This window comes from Argiope bruennichi, chromosome 1 (assembly GCF_947563725.1).
Source record: "Argiope bruennichi chromosome 1, qqArgBrue1.1, whole genome shotgun sequence".
NCBI classification, from domain to species: Eukaryota; Metazoa; Arthropoda; class Arachnida; order Araneae; family Araneidae; genus Argiope; species Argiope bruennichi.
The window spans coordinates 17060465-17075887 of record NC_079151.1 but is presented as its reverse complement, the minus strand read 5'-3'; the positions used below and the strand labels follow the sequence as shown (position 1 = coordinate 17075887).

The window sequence follows — 15423 nt, the reverse complement described above, 5'->3', positions numbered from 1 at the left end:
TCTCCAACAGCGTGATGAGCTCCGTAAAGATGCAAAACAACAAATCCTCAAAATCCAAGAAGAAAATCGCCGTACCTACAATCTGCGTAGGAAACATGCTCAAAAATTTCAATTGAATGATCTCGTCGCAATCAAGCGCACTCAATTTGGCCCTGGTCTGAAATTGAAAAAAAAATTTCTCGGACCATATAAAGTGATCAAAATTAAAGCAAACGACACATACGATGTTGAAAAGTATGATTTCTTCGATGGACCATCAAAAACTTCAACTTGTGCAGAATATATGAAACCATGGTCCAGCAATATAGAACATATCACTTGAATTGTGTTTCAAAAGAAAACACTGAACACTACTTAAAGAGAAAGAGAACTATTTTCCTTCTTTTTGTGTGTGTATATTTGAACGATATAGACTTTGATTTTTTTTTCTCTGTTTATTTTGTGTTTTTATATTTTTATATGTTCAACACTAATATTATTTTTATTTTTAGTTAGTTATTCGATATTTCCAGTGCACGCTATTGTATTGCTATATACTTATGCTGTCACGGATGGTATGACTATTTTATTTGTTTTATCTTGTGAATATTTCAATTTTACAAATTATTTTCCTGTATTTGCTGTTTGTTTTATATATTTACTTCATTGTACTGTATACCATAAGGCGAGGTCGCCTGTCCTGTCATGATGGCCGATGTGGGAAGCGCTGACAGATCCCGTATCCTGTATGGCGCCATGCTGGCCATGTTGCGTCACGTCATTAATCACGTGATGTTTTCCCGCCATTATTGGCAGACGAGAGTTGGGCAGTGAGACTGCAAGACGTGCAGCTCACGCTCATGTACCTTTTATGTTCTATGTAGTAATGTTTTGTCCTTTGTACTTTAATCTTAATAAATATATTTCAAATATTAATGCTGGTCGTTGCCTTTTCCCACATATGTATATGTCAATTATAATATTGTGTTAAATTTTACTTTCATTAAATTTGGAAAAACACGACAAAAGCACAAATTCGATTTTCGGATACTATTAACCATATGTCAGGGATTAATTGCTAAAAAACTCGCCAAGAATCATGCGATAAATTCAGTAAAAATGTTAAATTCATTCCAAAGGTTAATTTTTCATAACTATTGTATGCCAGTGCAATACAAAGCTTTAACTTCTTTATTAGAAAATATACGAGAAAGTTTTAGAAAGTTCCTTCCCTTGGTTCGACAATTATGATATTTTCTCTTTCTATGAAATATAATTTCGTATGTGAGAAGATCAAAGAAAACTTTAATCATAAGAAATGCTTCAACAGTAAATAAGATTTTAATTTTTAATAGAAGGTGTGAAAATCTGAATAAGTAAATGCAGAAATGTAGGAAAATATTTTTAAAAGTCAATTTTGAATTAAAATTATTTTAATATTTATTCTTAGAATAGGAATTACCTTATTAAAAGTCAGTCTTATTTCAAGTCCAAAATGAAACTAATAAATTATTAAATTATTCAGAATCAGTGCTAAGCGAAGCATAAGAGATAAGAATATACATCATTTTAGAATGCAAGATGTAGAAATATTTTAGTACATTTAATCTAATGAATAATTTATTTTTGTATAATATCTTCTTTTAAGAAATCTTTTGCAGCATATATATATATGCACTTTTGAAATTTTCATAGTATTTTTCTTTTTATATCGTTTTTCTCCTTTTATCTAATTAATGTTAAAAGATGCTTTCAATCTTCGCATTTTCAGCAAAATGGCTATGATTTCATGATTTAAAAAAAATATTTAAATTTTATGAACTTGTTTTTTATAAGAGTCGTATTATAGAATTATACAATAAATATTCAAAAATGTTAGTTTTCATTCTCAATAAAAACTGTTTCAATTTCTTTTTTATTTTTACTTCCATTTTTTCTGCAATGATACATTTAGATTTTATTATTCTTTAAATTGCAGTATTTTTTAATTTGTTAGATTTTTTAATTAAGTATATATGTTAAAGCATATTCTTTTCATTATAAAGAATTAAAACGAAATGAAACTTTTTAGTTGAACATATTCCATTTCCAGAGAATAAAAATTTTATAAAAATAGAAATTTCATAATGGCATATATAAATTATTCGCCGAATGGTGAAATGTGAATAGTTAAGGGGAAAAAATTAATTTTATGGATAGGAAACTGATTTTATTATCTAAAGATTGTTGGAAAATAATATTCTTTAATGAATCTCAAAATAAAACTATTATGCAATAAATATTATGCTTAAAAAAATTAGGGTTAAAAATCCTTTTCAGCTCCTAAAAATATTGCTCATTATAATTCGATACAATAGACATAGTTTGAATGATATTGCTTGAATCGTAAGTGAAGAAATAAAAAAATGAAAATTTTAAATCTCCTCCATTTTTCCAAATCCTTAGAGCTAGATTCCATCTCTGAATTCGCCTCAGACTTTTTACTTCCTCTCACCATATCGATTGGTGATTTCAATTTAAGAAAAACGTATCATGGGAATCAGTGTACCGATAAGAATTATTATAAGGAATTCATCTAATAGAAGTAATAATTACAGTTAAAAATTTATATGTAATGAAAACTCTGTAAGAAATAGATTTTTAACCCATTCGTGCAGCATTCATTTTGTATATATTATGATGCAATTATAATATGTCAAGGTGTGAGTATATATATGACAAGGTATAAATAATTTTATGACGGTATACTGACGAAGTATTCAGGGAACAGACATTTGAAACCTGATTATAAAAATATGTATAGATAGGCAGATATAATATATATGAAAAAAATGAGAAATATAAAAGAATACCTTGCTTAATTTTGATACATTTCGGCAGGAAACCAATTCAGTTCATTAGAATTCTTTTCACCTTTGATGTATCATCTACATTTTTTTACAATCAGAATCTTCATGAGATAAATATCTAACATGTTATATCGCCTTTGTAAAAAACTAAAATCATCCCTGTCATTATCATTCAAATCTTTAAGATCATCATTACGCTTATCTATATTTAGCACAAGATAAATAATTTTGTAAGTTTAAAATCAATCGCTACACACACTAGGGCGAAGGCACAGGGCCAACTTGCATGCAAAATAACTCGACATGTGCACAAGTCTAATAGTCTCTTTTCTATGCATTTTGACTTGAATAATATATCAGGAGTATTACTCGTTATTCTGTGCGAATGGGGCAAAGCATCGTTCAAAGCAAAAAGCATCATTTGAAAGAAGCAGAGTAAGTAAGAAAAATACGACTTACGAGTTGATCTGAGGCATGACCTCTTGGATAAAATTGTAAAGCTGCAGCGGAAGCCAGCAGATACCGAAGAGAGCCACCACGATGAACAACATGTGAATAACCTGCAAAATAACGATCAGTGCGAATTTATTTAATATTTTTAAACTGTACATGGCAGTATGGGATCAAAAAGTAATTTCAGAACTTCTCGGATCATAAAATATTTGCTTAAGAAGCGTGACAAATTATCGAACGAGAATTTTACTAACGAGCGCGTTCGTGTGTGTGTGTGTACTGGCGAGGTACAGCACAGATTGCTTGATTTAAAAGTTACCAAATTCATTATGGATGTATTCTTGTATTCTGAAGTGCTCACGTTCGAGCAACTTTTTTGAAATTTTAATTATAAATTTAAAGTAATGAAAATATTTTAAAAAATATATTTAAAATATATTAAATTTAGATTATTAAGTTTTATATCAACTTCGTTATTATCATTGAAAAGATAATTTTTTGAATTTTAAAGGTGTAAAAACTATTTTTATAAACGAATATTTTCGAAAGTTATCTTGGAAAAAACTCCAAAGTCTCACCTAATATTTATTTAATCAATTAAACAGAAACCGTTTTCAGTGTTTCATAAAATATTGTATCGCATGATTTTCTTTCATTGTTCTGAACTAAGAAAGAAGGATTGTATTTAATGGGATCATGTGATATTTCATATACACACGAGGACAGAAAAAATGAGGCTTTGTGGTCATATAGAAAACGGCACAGCTTTGATGTCTGTCACAATTTGGTCTCTAAAAACGTGTGAATTTCTAGGAGAATAGAATCGAGCATTACGTTATGCACAAGGGATTTCCTTGAAATCAATCACAACTAATATTTTTGGCAAACCAGCTGAACGCTAAAGGTAAGTAGTCACAAATAAAATTGGATTAATTTTGTCATATAAAATCACAAGATTATTTTCACAGAATCACATTAGAATAATTTATTGCACTTCCACCGGTTGGTTATAAATAACTAGAAAATTCCGAATTCATTCTATTAATGCATGGCTCTCCCCAAAAATGTAAATAATACAATTAAGTGGAAACATAAAGTGAATTGTCTTAAAGTGAAATTACAAATAAAAAAAACGGGAGTTTCCCCCCTCCACATTCTGGTATATAACAGTCTTCATTCACATAAAAACATGACTCTTGATGGGGAAAGAAAAAAAAATTATTGATCCAAAATATTTTTAACTGACAATGGTAAAGATACTTTTACAAGATACTAAAATACTCTTATGTAAGGACTTATGACAAAATCTATTTCTGATATCGTCATTTTGTTAAATTTACCGTATTTATCGTATACTTTAAACCATGCAAAAATTCAGAGCATTATTTAATAATTTCAGTTAAGTTTTTAATTTATTTTTCTACGATTTCTATAATATTTTTTTAAAAAAACTAGACCACAGTGAGATTGCACTGAATATTTTCTATGGACGACATGTTACCGCGAGTCAATAAATGCAATAACTAAAAATTCGTATAAAATTTCCATCCAAATTGAATTGCAATGGAATAGTATGACTAAAAATATTTGCAATCCTTTTTTACGACGTGACTAGCAAGCATCCTTGCTACTCTGGCTCTTGCCAGCGTAATTTTAAAGTACAATGCATAAAATCGAAATATATTTCGTAAAAATAACATCGACCCACGATCGATTTTGATCTTAAATTTGATACTTATGTTTGATGGGGAAAATCGTTCATTCGTTACTTTTTTTAGTTATACACACACGGAAAAGAGATGAATATTCAGAAATAATTCCAAAACTAGTTTTAGGAATTTTTAAATTCAACTAGAAAAAGAAATATCATATGTCAGTCAAAATCTGATGATTTTCTTATAATTGTAACTAGATTCAATGTTTTACATATTGCTAACTCTCTGCACGAAAGCCCGAAACATGAATTCAATATTTTTCCTTAATCAAATTTAATCATCATATTTCCTGAATCATTCATTTTCACCAAATGAAACAATGATTTAAGAGATTTGTACAGTTTTATGGGAAAAAAGCTTCATATTAGAATTAATTTTTAAAAAAAATCTATAATAGACCAATAATGGGCAATCATTATTAATACTAACCACGTCTTTTGGTTTAGTTCAGTTTAAATATATTATACCCAGTTTGAAATTGGCACTTGGACTAATTTGGGACAAATTTCATAATTTCGACCCCTCCCCCCTCATAAGATGACGAGTACGACACATGAAGCGGCACCCCGTTCTCCAGGATTCCGCATCACACTAATAATGTGGAGGCTATAACGTCAGAATTACCGTTCATCGATCCCACATACATAACAGATCTTTACCCTTAGATAACAGATCTTTAGACCTTGCAATTACCCCATTGCAGCTCGTATTTCTTTTGATGAATATAATTATTAAAGCATAATAATCACATTTATCGATAGATATCAATAATAAATCGTGAATTTTAATCAACATAATTAGTTAAGATAAAAGATCGAAATTCAAACTATAAACGTAATTTTAATATGCAATATGATCATATATTAATAGTTTTAATAGAGACGAAATTTAATAAAACAAATTTTTTTTATAATGATGATGATTGTTGTTTATTAGGTATATTCATTATTTATTTATTAAATAAACCCCTTAAACTGACAAAATAAACTGTAAATAAATTATATTTCTAATATAATTCTTGAATTGTGCACATTGAATATTGTTACTATTCATTATCAGAAATTATTCCTAACAACTTCGTGATTAACTCTCCTGAATTATTCATTCAAACAGTCTATTTAACAAAAATTAATAATAAAGGATTCATTTTAATTATAACCAATGAATCGTATTGACATAACATGTGCACATCATAATATGCAAATGGTCTATACAGAGCTGAAGCATAACCGAACCTCATAGAATCCTAATAGATAATACCGAATTTGGACATAAATGGCTATATGAGATGTATTTGGACAAATTAAAAAAAATACGTTTAGCAAATAAAGGAAGATATCCATTTTTAAAATGAACGAACCAAGAAAAGAAAGAGAAAACGGCAAAAAGTGAATATGATTTTGTAGAAAATTTTGAGGAAAATGGTGTTTTCAATTAACTTTAAATATGTCAATTTGTTTTATTAGAACAAAGAGAAATTACTTTTTTTATCATATATTACATGTAAATTGATGCCTGGTTGAATATCTTTGGTACTTTTTTTATCAACCCAAAATTTCTTGCTTCATTTCGACTTTCACTCTAGATATATAGCTAGATATTATTCTTTTCCGCTAGATATATTTAAGAAAGATGAGAAATATAAAAGATAATATTGATAAAATTCGTCTTCGTACAAGCAATGGATGAAATGGAAATTTCCAAATATTTGTGAGAGTAAGGGGAATTTTGAAATTGGAAGAGAAATAAAGAAAATGGAATTCATATTTCACGTCTAAATATTTTTATTCGTGACTACGGAGAAAACCCAGAACGTTGTATTAAACTCAAAGAAAAATTTTATCAGTATAAATATTTATTTTACCATTTTTTTTAATAACAAGGCAAGGTCACTAGGCATATGGAACAATATAAACAATTTTTAAAGTACGGATTATAGAATTTTTCAAATTATATATTGGTAACACGATATGTCTTCCATCCGAAACAACAATTTGATCACAGTTGCATTAGCATAGTTGAGAAGAGAAGTGTTTCTTTTTAAATGAAAGAAAGAAATTTTGTTACTTAAATTTGAGACGCTACTCGATTGAAGCTAATATGTTTAATGGAATCCTTTAAGTGAAAAAAAAACTACCAGATTACTTTAAAGATTATACTATGTAGCTTCAACTTCCATTTATTTTCAAATTTTTGTTAATGTAAAGAACATATCACGCTGATAAAAGTTTATTATAAATGCTTTTAACGCCCCCCACCAGAGAATGAAGAATTGAGTATCTGTGATCTATTTATCTATATAGATGGATAGATACATTAATAAATTGATTAAAGATACATACACATACACACACTTATATATATATATATATATATATATATATATATATATATATATATATATATATATATATATATATATATATATATATATATATATATATATATATTACGTGTCACGTTGTTTGTTCGCGATGGACTCCTAAACTACTTAACCGATTTTAATCAAATTTGCACACCGTGTGCAGTTTGATCTAACTTAAAAGATAGGATAGCCCTTTTTTTGAATTTTTAATTAAAATTTTAATTATTAATTAAAAACTAACTTTCCCGCCAAAAAAATCCTTTCATTTTCCCCACCTCCAAATGAGTAAGGCTTCAGGGTTGTTTTTTTTTCCAACAGCAATGAGGCTAGGGCTAAAATTTTTCGGCCGATTATTTCAAACGATTCTGTTTATTTTCTTAATGTTTTATGCATTTAAAATTAAACATTGTTAATGAATCGATCTTTCAGATTCATTCTGAAGTACTTTTGAATTAAAATAAAACAGATTAAAGGAAATTAAAAATTTCTAATCTACATAGCGTTACCCCAACTGGCGTAGAAAAATTCACATATGTGCGTTACCGTAATTGGAGTTGAAAATTCACGCATGCGCATTGTATTATGATTGTTTACATTTCAACGGAAGCGAACTCGATTTAAATTATTTTTAGGTTAGTTGTATGCTTTTGTAATTAAATTGTATTTATGTTAGTTAAAGTTCATCGTTTTTTAAGTAATTTTTTTTACATGTTTTCGACCGATTATTTTAAACGATTCTGTTTATTTTCTTAGTGTTTGAGGCATTTAAAATTAAACATTGTTAATTAATATACCTGCGCAAGATGAATCTGAAAAAATTTTGTTGACAAATTCTTGAGATATTACATAAATTAAGAAAGATATTCTTTAGTGTCCATAAGGTTTAAATGCTCAGTGACTCTGTTTTCAGTAAGCATATTACAAAAAAAAATGCTTTGTTTCAGTAAAAAATATTATTATATTAATTGCAGATTAATCATTTCCACTTTAATTTAAAATTTAAAGCATAAATTCTACGGGAGCTAACAGAAAATTGGAGAGATACAGATTACGTTATGACTGAAGGCCTTTTTAATATTCTGAGTGAATTGAAATTTGAAGTTTTAAAATATTTTAATGATGAAGCTATTAAATTAGGAATTACATAAAATAGTTAATTATTAAAATTTTAACGAGCATTAAGATTGGCGTACCGGCTGGTCGCCAAAGGCGGCTAGTATATATATATTTTTTTATTCTAATTTCAATTTGTTACTTTCCAAGATTTTATCTTGGTTTGGCCCATGGTGACTTCATTCTAAAAATATTCTCTTATTTCGTGATCTAACTCCACTTTCAGTTTAATTAATCCCTTTGTAAAAATAATGCGCCATCAGTGCTACGTATCGAGTGAAAAAATACTCCCGTTGCCCTTCTCAAGGTCAACACATGTATTGTATTGGCGCGTGACCGGAAATCTCATGTTATATAAGACTAGTGATCATTTGTTCCGCCCCTTCCCCTTTTGCTTATTTCTTACTTCTGCTTTTGTGTCGTAATAAAATTTTGTGTTGTAAATAAATTGTTTAGATGGATATTAAAGAGAGAATAAAACAAAATTAAAAATACAACGTGTCGTCTATGTCTTCAAACCTGCACTCTAATTCAATCAAAATAATGTTACATATATATAGAGAGAGAGATTGATATATTAATTAATTAATTAAAGATACATATGTGTGTGTGTGTAGGTGGGTGGGTGGGTGTGTTATTTTTTTTACATTTAAACAACAAATGATTAGCTTCAAATATTTTTTTTTCCATATGCCAGTTTAAAAAATAACGACTATATGAATATTTCAATATATAACAATAATCAATAATAAGAAAATTATAGATATCATAAAATGTATTAACTGAGAATCATTTTATGATGTAAAATCGTTACTCACATATCCAATCTTATTATTTTAACTTGTCGCCAGAACTTTATGAAAGTCTGAAGTGAAAGCAAAAGCAAGTAGAAATAGGAAAAGAAGCAGAATACGGAAGAAGCAATATTCTGCTTCTTTTACGGAAGAAAATAATTCGTGTCCTCTTTTTTTTTTTTTTTTTCTAAGAATTTATAATATTGTCAAGAATTTTGCTCATGAGGCTTAAAATTCTTACATTTTCTGTAAAAAGAAACCTATTTTTTATGTTACATGGAATACAAAATGGATAAAGAAAAAGCATCGATCGAATTTATATTTAATTTATATATCAAAGATGGATAGAGAGAAAGAAACACCCTCGATTTCAGACATGATATCACACCGCCACATTTGCTTCACCATACAGCACCCGGGGCTAAATTTTGCCGTAATATATTCGGTCAAAAATAATTTCAAATTACGATGGACTTGCTGCACTTTCAAATAAAACAGATTGTCAAGCTAAAACTACCGTCTCCAAAATACTAGAATCTGATTTTTTTCCCCCTTTAAATTGTTTACGCATTAAAAAGATCATAACAAGTTCTATCTATACTGCCATTATCTCAATTTTTTTTCAGAAACGGACTTGCCCCACTTTCAAAATAAACGGCTCATATTGATCTAATTAATGCAGATCTGATGCAAGCCTAATTTGATGCAGACTTGTTGCAGGCCTAATTAGATGCAGTTCTATTGAGATGCGGATCTAATTAGAAGATAGATCTGATACGGGCCTAATTAAATGCAGATCAAAATAGATCTAGTTACATGCAGTTATAATTATATGTAGATCTGATTCCGGCCTAATCAGATGCAGACCGGATTCAGATCTAACTAGATGCATTTCTATTTAGATTCGGATCTAATTAGATGCAGGCTTGATTCAGATCTGATTAGGTTCGGGCCTAATTAGATGTAGTTCTATTGAGATGCAGGTCTGATGAGGGTCTAATTAGAGACAGACCTGATTCAGATCTAATTAGATGCAGATCTATTTGGAAACGGGCCTTATTAGATGAGGAACTGATGCCGGCCAAATTAGATGTAGGTCTGATGAGGGCCTAATTAGATGCATACCTGATGCAGATCTATTTAGATATGGATCTAATCATATTTAGATCAGATGGGTACCTAATTAGATGCAGACTACATGCAGGCCTAATTAGATTCAGTTCTATTTAGAAGCGGATCTAATTTGATGCAGATCTGATGCGGGCCTTAATAGATGTAGATTTAAAGATATCTAGTTACTTGCAGATCTAAATAAATGCGGGTCTTTTGCGGGCTTAATTAGATGCAGTCCTGATTAAGATATAATTAGATGCGGGTCTAACTTGATGCAGTTATATTTTGATGCAAATCTGATGCTGACCTAATTAGAGGCAGATCTGATCAGAGATACACGCATGATGCTGTATTATTATCAAAAAACACAAAATTAAGATATGCTTTTTATTATTTATGAAACACTGTACAACCAACGATTTTCATTATCAAAGATAGATAGATAGATAGAAACATCCTAGATTTCAGACATGATATCAAACGGCCACATTGGCTTCACCATACAGCAACCAGAGCTAAATTTTGCTGTAATATATTCGGTCAAAAATAATTTCAAACAAAGATGGACTTAAAATACTTTCAAAATAAACAGATTTTCAATATTTTTAAGAGCTAAATCTTCCATTTCCAAAATACTAGAATCCCATTTTTTAAAATTTTAAATTGTTTACGCATAAGAAAGATAATAACAAGTTTTATCTACACTAATGTTATCTCCATTTTTTTCAAAAAGGGACTTGGCCCCACTTTCTTATAAACAGCTCATATATCTCTACCATCTCTGACAGTATTCATCCAATATTTTAACCAGTAGATAAGCCAAAAATTAATGAAATTTTGTTTCTAATATTCTTTTTTCATCTAAAACTCGTTTGTTATCTTGATTTGTTTTATTAGAGTTTTGAAACCTTATATATTTATGCACTATCGATGTCAATATACTGTTTTAATACTTTCAAGACTTTGTCACTAATTAATCAATTTTTTAAATTTAACTTTTATTCAAATAAAAGACAATGTATTAGATGAAATTTGAAAGAATTTGATTTTAAAATTTTATAAATTTAAATTTATAATAATCTATATATCTAAAGGTGAATTTCTGTTTTTTAATCTTTATATAATTCTACAACTCTCGATGGATTCGAAAACCAATTCGTTATACATACTTCTTAAGATTTTGAAGAATTAACTTTGCTTAACGTAAAATTTTGCCACATTTCTTTTGCGCCGTCACTTCAATAAGCATATCACTAAAAAAAATCCCTTATTTTCGGTCCATCTCAAAATTCAAAGAATTGACTTCTCGGAGATACTATTCCGAAAGAAAAATTCTCTAATGATAAGCAATTTTTCAAAATTAAATTAAATCTAATAGGTGGCAGTTGCTATTTTTTTTTGCTGTCATGTCAAACTTAATTTAATGCACAATTAAATCTATCTTTCCTGTGCTTTTACCAATATTAAAGTCGTCTTCTTCGAGCATTTGCATCTTTGCATTTATTTCATAGTATAAACGCCTTTTAATGTGTACACGTAGTTATTTACCTTCAAACGTGTTTTTTTTAATCGCCACAATTTTTTTATTATTTTACTTAATTTTCTTGCATAATTTACCTTTTCGAAACTTTTAAAGCCGTTGATTCTCTGTCATAAGCTTTTAATAAATGTTTATTTAATTACGGCTGACTGAATAAAATTTTATTTCGGTCGGCAAACTTCAATTTTTATTGAATTTTCCTAAATATTATCTACCAGCATCAAACTTATACCTTTTAAAACGGTTCAACAGTTCTCATACTTTTTAACGGTTCAGTAATGCCTTCAAGCTTAGATCAGATATCATATAGATTAAAATACAGATTTTTCTCTTTTTGTTTTACCCTTATTTTAGCTTTGTAGTATCTTGAATTCAAACAAATGTTTTTCCCTGTTTATGATTATTGTTGTGCTCAAATTTCAAGTAATGAATTTCGAATATTTGATTATAGCTTCAAGAAATATTGAATATTGCGAAGTAGTGTAGGCAAATGCGGGTCTCAAAATCTGAAAAAAAAATAAGCACAATCAAAAAAATATTTTTTAAATTTATAGTTTTTTTATGCGTGTTGGTATTCCATTTAGATCATGTTGTAATTAGTTGCTTAGAATTATATATTTTAAAGTTTTCTGAATTTTGCAATAATTGCAATTCTGTTTTTGAATGCAATTGATATTAAAACGTCTACACGTTTTGTTACATTAAATGCTATACCAAGGAAGTTACTGATACAAATAATAATAAAACATTTCAATAATCTTAAAATTTTTAATCTCTTAAAAAAAATCAATGCCTTAAAGCGTGCAATATTGACCTAGAAACGTAAGATTTCACTCAAGACTAAATTTATCTTCTCAAGTCTCTTATTGCAATTCGAAACATTCTTTACATATACGCATCGAATTATAAAACTCATTTATCGTAAACTTTTGCATTAATAATTAATTAATTACTATTTATTAGAGTTAAGGTTTTTGAAATTTCTTAATCATTTGAATATTTAATATATGTGTATTTAGTTTTACCTTGCATCCATATTCAACAAATAAACACAAGTAGAACTGTGGATGAATTATATGTATTAAAAACTAATACAAAAATAAAATAAATGTTTATTTTAATAATGAAATAAGTAATATAATGTATATATAATAATGAATAATGAATAATATAATGAAATAATAATATAATGAATAATATAATGAAATAATAATATAATGAATAATAATAATGAAAAAATAATAATACAAGGAATAAATATAAATAAATACAGTACATTCTCGATTATCCGCGGAATTGGGTGGCGCGGCCGCCGCGGAGAATCCGAAAAAAGCTAAAAACGGGTATAGCAAAAAAGAAAACAGTCATTCCAACTTTGAAAAATCGCTTTATGTACAATAAAACGTAAAATAAACAGCAGGAAATGTTTAACTAACGCTTAATATTTTAGTATATCACTCAAAACTAACCTAAAATGCATTTTGTTAATGAAAACAGAAAAGTACTTTGTACTTACGAGACGCGTCGAGGATACACATAAAAATTAATACATATGTACTGTTTTAATACTGTAATGTATTATGTAATTACAAAAGCATAACTGTAAAACTGCACCTTTTTGAAAAAATCAGTCAAAAAAAAAAAAAACTTTGTGCTGAAGGCGCGGATAATCCGCACCGCGGATAACCCGCTCACGGATAATCGGGAGTCTACTGTATAATGAAAAAAATTCAATGCTAAAAAATTTCTGCAATTTTCGGATTTAAAAATTTTTTTAATAATTACTAATCACATTAATAAAATAAAGTGTCCTTTTAAATATTGTTTTTCATTTTATTAAGTTTTTTATAATGTACTGTGCACAAATTCATAGCATAAAACATTTTTTAAAATATTCATTCTAGTTACTCGATTTTCCAAGAAAATTACATATCTTTAAACTTCATTTCTTTACAATTTACATTTTCACTTTCTTTGTTATAAATTAAATCTTCTTTTCCGTTTTCTTTATTAACCCTTGAACAGTAAAAAAAAGTCTCAATTTTTAAAAGTACTTTTAATCAGAATAGCAGCGGAAAGGATTATTTATAAAATAATTGCAGTTCTTTAGGAATATTAATGAGAAACACAGATTCTGGAAAATATCCGTACATTTTAGACTAAAGAAGTGCTCGACACTGCAAAATTTGATTTTCGTTAATGGAAATTTTGCAACTGAATTAAAAAAGAAATAATATTGGGAATATCAAATGCCCTTCAGTATTTGCTCTATTTCTAATAGTTACCCTTTTCCTGTTTACATTCTCCCTTCCGGGTATTTGATGCCAGTTCATATCATCGAAATCGATTGCATTTATAAGCACTTCTTGAGAGGTTTGGATGGGAAATGAATAAATTTAAATTCTAAGCTGGATTTTCTTTTTATCAGCTATTAACTTTTTTTTTCACTTTTTCGTTTATGAAGTATCGATTGTAATCGTCAAAATCTTTGAACGGGTGATTCTGACGAATCCTCACATTTCAAAGCTCTCTGAGTTTGAAAAAACATATTTTTCATACTATGTTTGTATGTCTGTCAGTCTGTCTACCGTCTTCAACACGATAACTCAGGAAGGCTTTTAGAGAGATGATTGAAAATTTGGTTTATGAATTTATGATTAAATTTGGTACATTTCTGTAGAAATCTGAAAGAACTCCATATACAGGAAGTTTGAGTATCTGACTGTACGAGTACAAGTAAGCTCGCTAGCTGCAAGCATACTACTCGATAATATCTACTAGGTAAATGAAATTTGGTATTCAAGTTTAGCATCTAGTCTAGGTATTCAAGTCTAGCATTATTACCAAATTTTGAACAAAATTTATCAAAAATAGTCATTTTGCACTTTTACATGTATGTAAACATAATTCATAAACGTAAATGAATGTAAATTAATGAAAATGAATGTAAATTAATGAAAATGAATGTAAATTAACGTAAATGAATGTAAATTGATGAAATTTTGTATGTGATCTTGGAACTACGGCTGTAGTTCCGTGTCAAATTTCGGTAAAAAAAAATGGTGTTCGAAATATATAATCTCAAAATTCAATGAAGATGTTGCCTTCAAGCAAAAAATCCATATTTCGAAATTTTCGCTCATCAATGCAAAATATTTTCGGCCTTACCCAAAGTCTACAATTTTATGCGGAAGCTAAGGGACCTTTATTGGAGAGTATGCAAAAAAGTGCTGTGGTGGCAACTCCCCCTGTTTTACAGTTACATAATTAGTTGAAAATTATATAGAAAATGTTTTTAATAATTTGTTAAAAACAAATGTTCAATGACAATAATATTACGGTTTCCGAATTTTAAAATGAATTTTGTGGAGTATTTTTACAAAAATATTTCCTAAAGTTATCGGGGGAAGAAAAAAATTCTTTCAAATTTTAGTTAGTTAAAATCTCAAAGGAAAAAAATATCCAAAAAATTGTTATTCTATGTATGTTCTTTGCCAAATTC

General features: G+C 28.4%; 1 protein-coding gene across 1 annotated transcript in view; it reads right to left on the bottom strand.

Moving 5' to 3' along the window:
* LOC129962625 (neuromedin-K receptor-like) overlaps positions 1–15423 on the bottom strand; it is a 92717-nt gene that overhangs the window by 44546 nt on the left and 32748 nt on the right. Inside the window, exon 2 of the mRNA XM_056076478.1 lies at positions 3288–3388. Coding sequence (XP_055932453.1) covers positions 3288–3388 — 101 coding nt within the window. The remainder of the gene's footprint in view (positions 1–3287; positions 3389–15423) is intronic.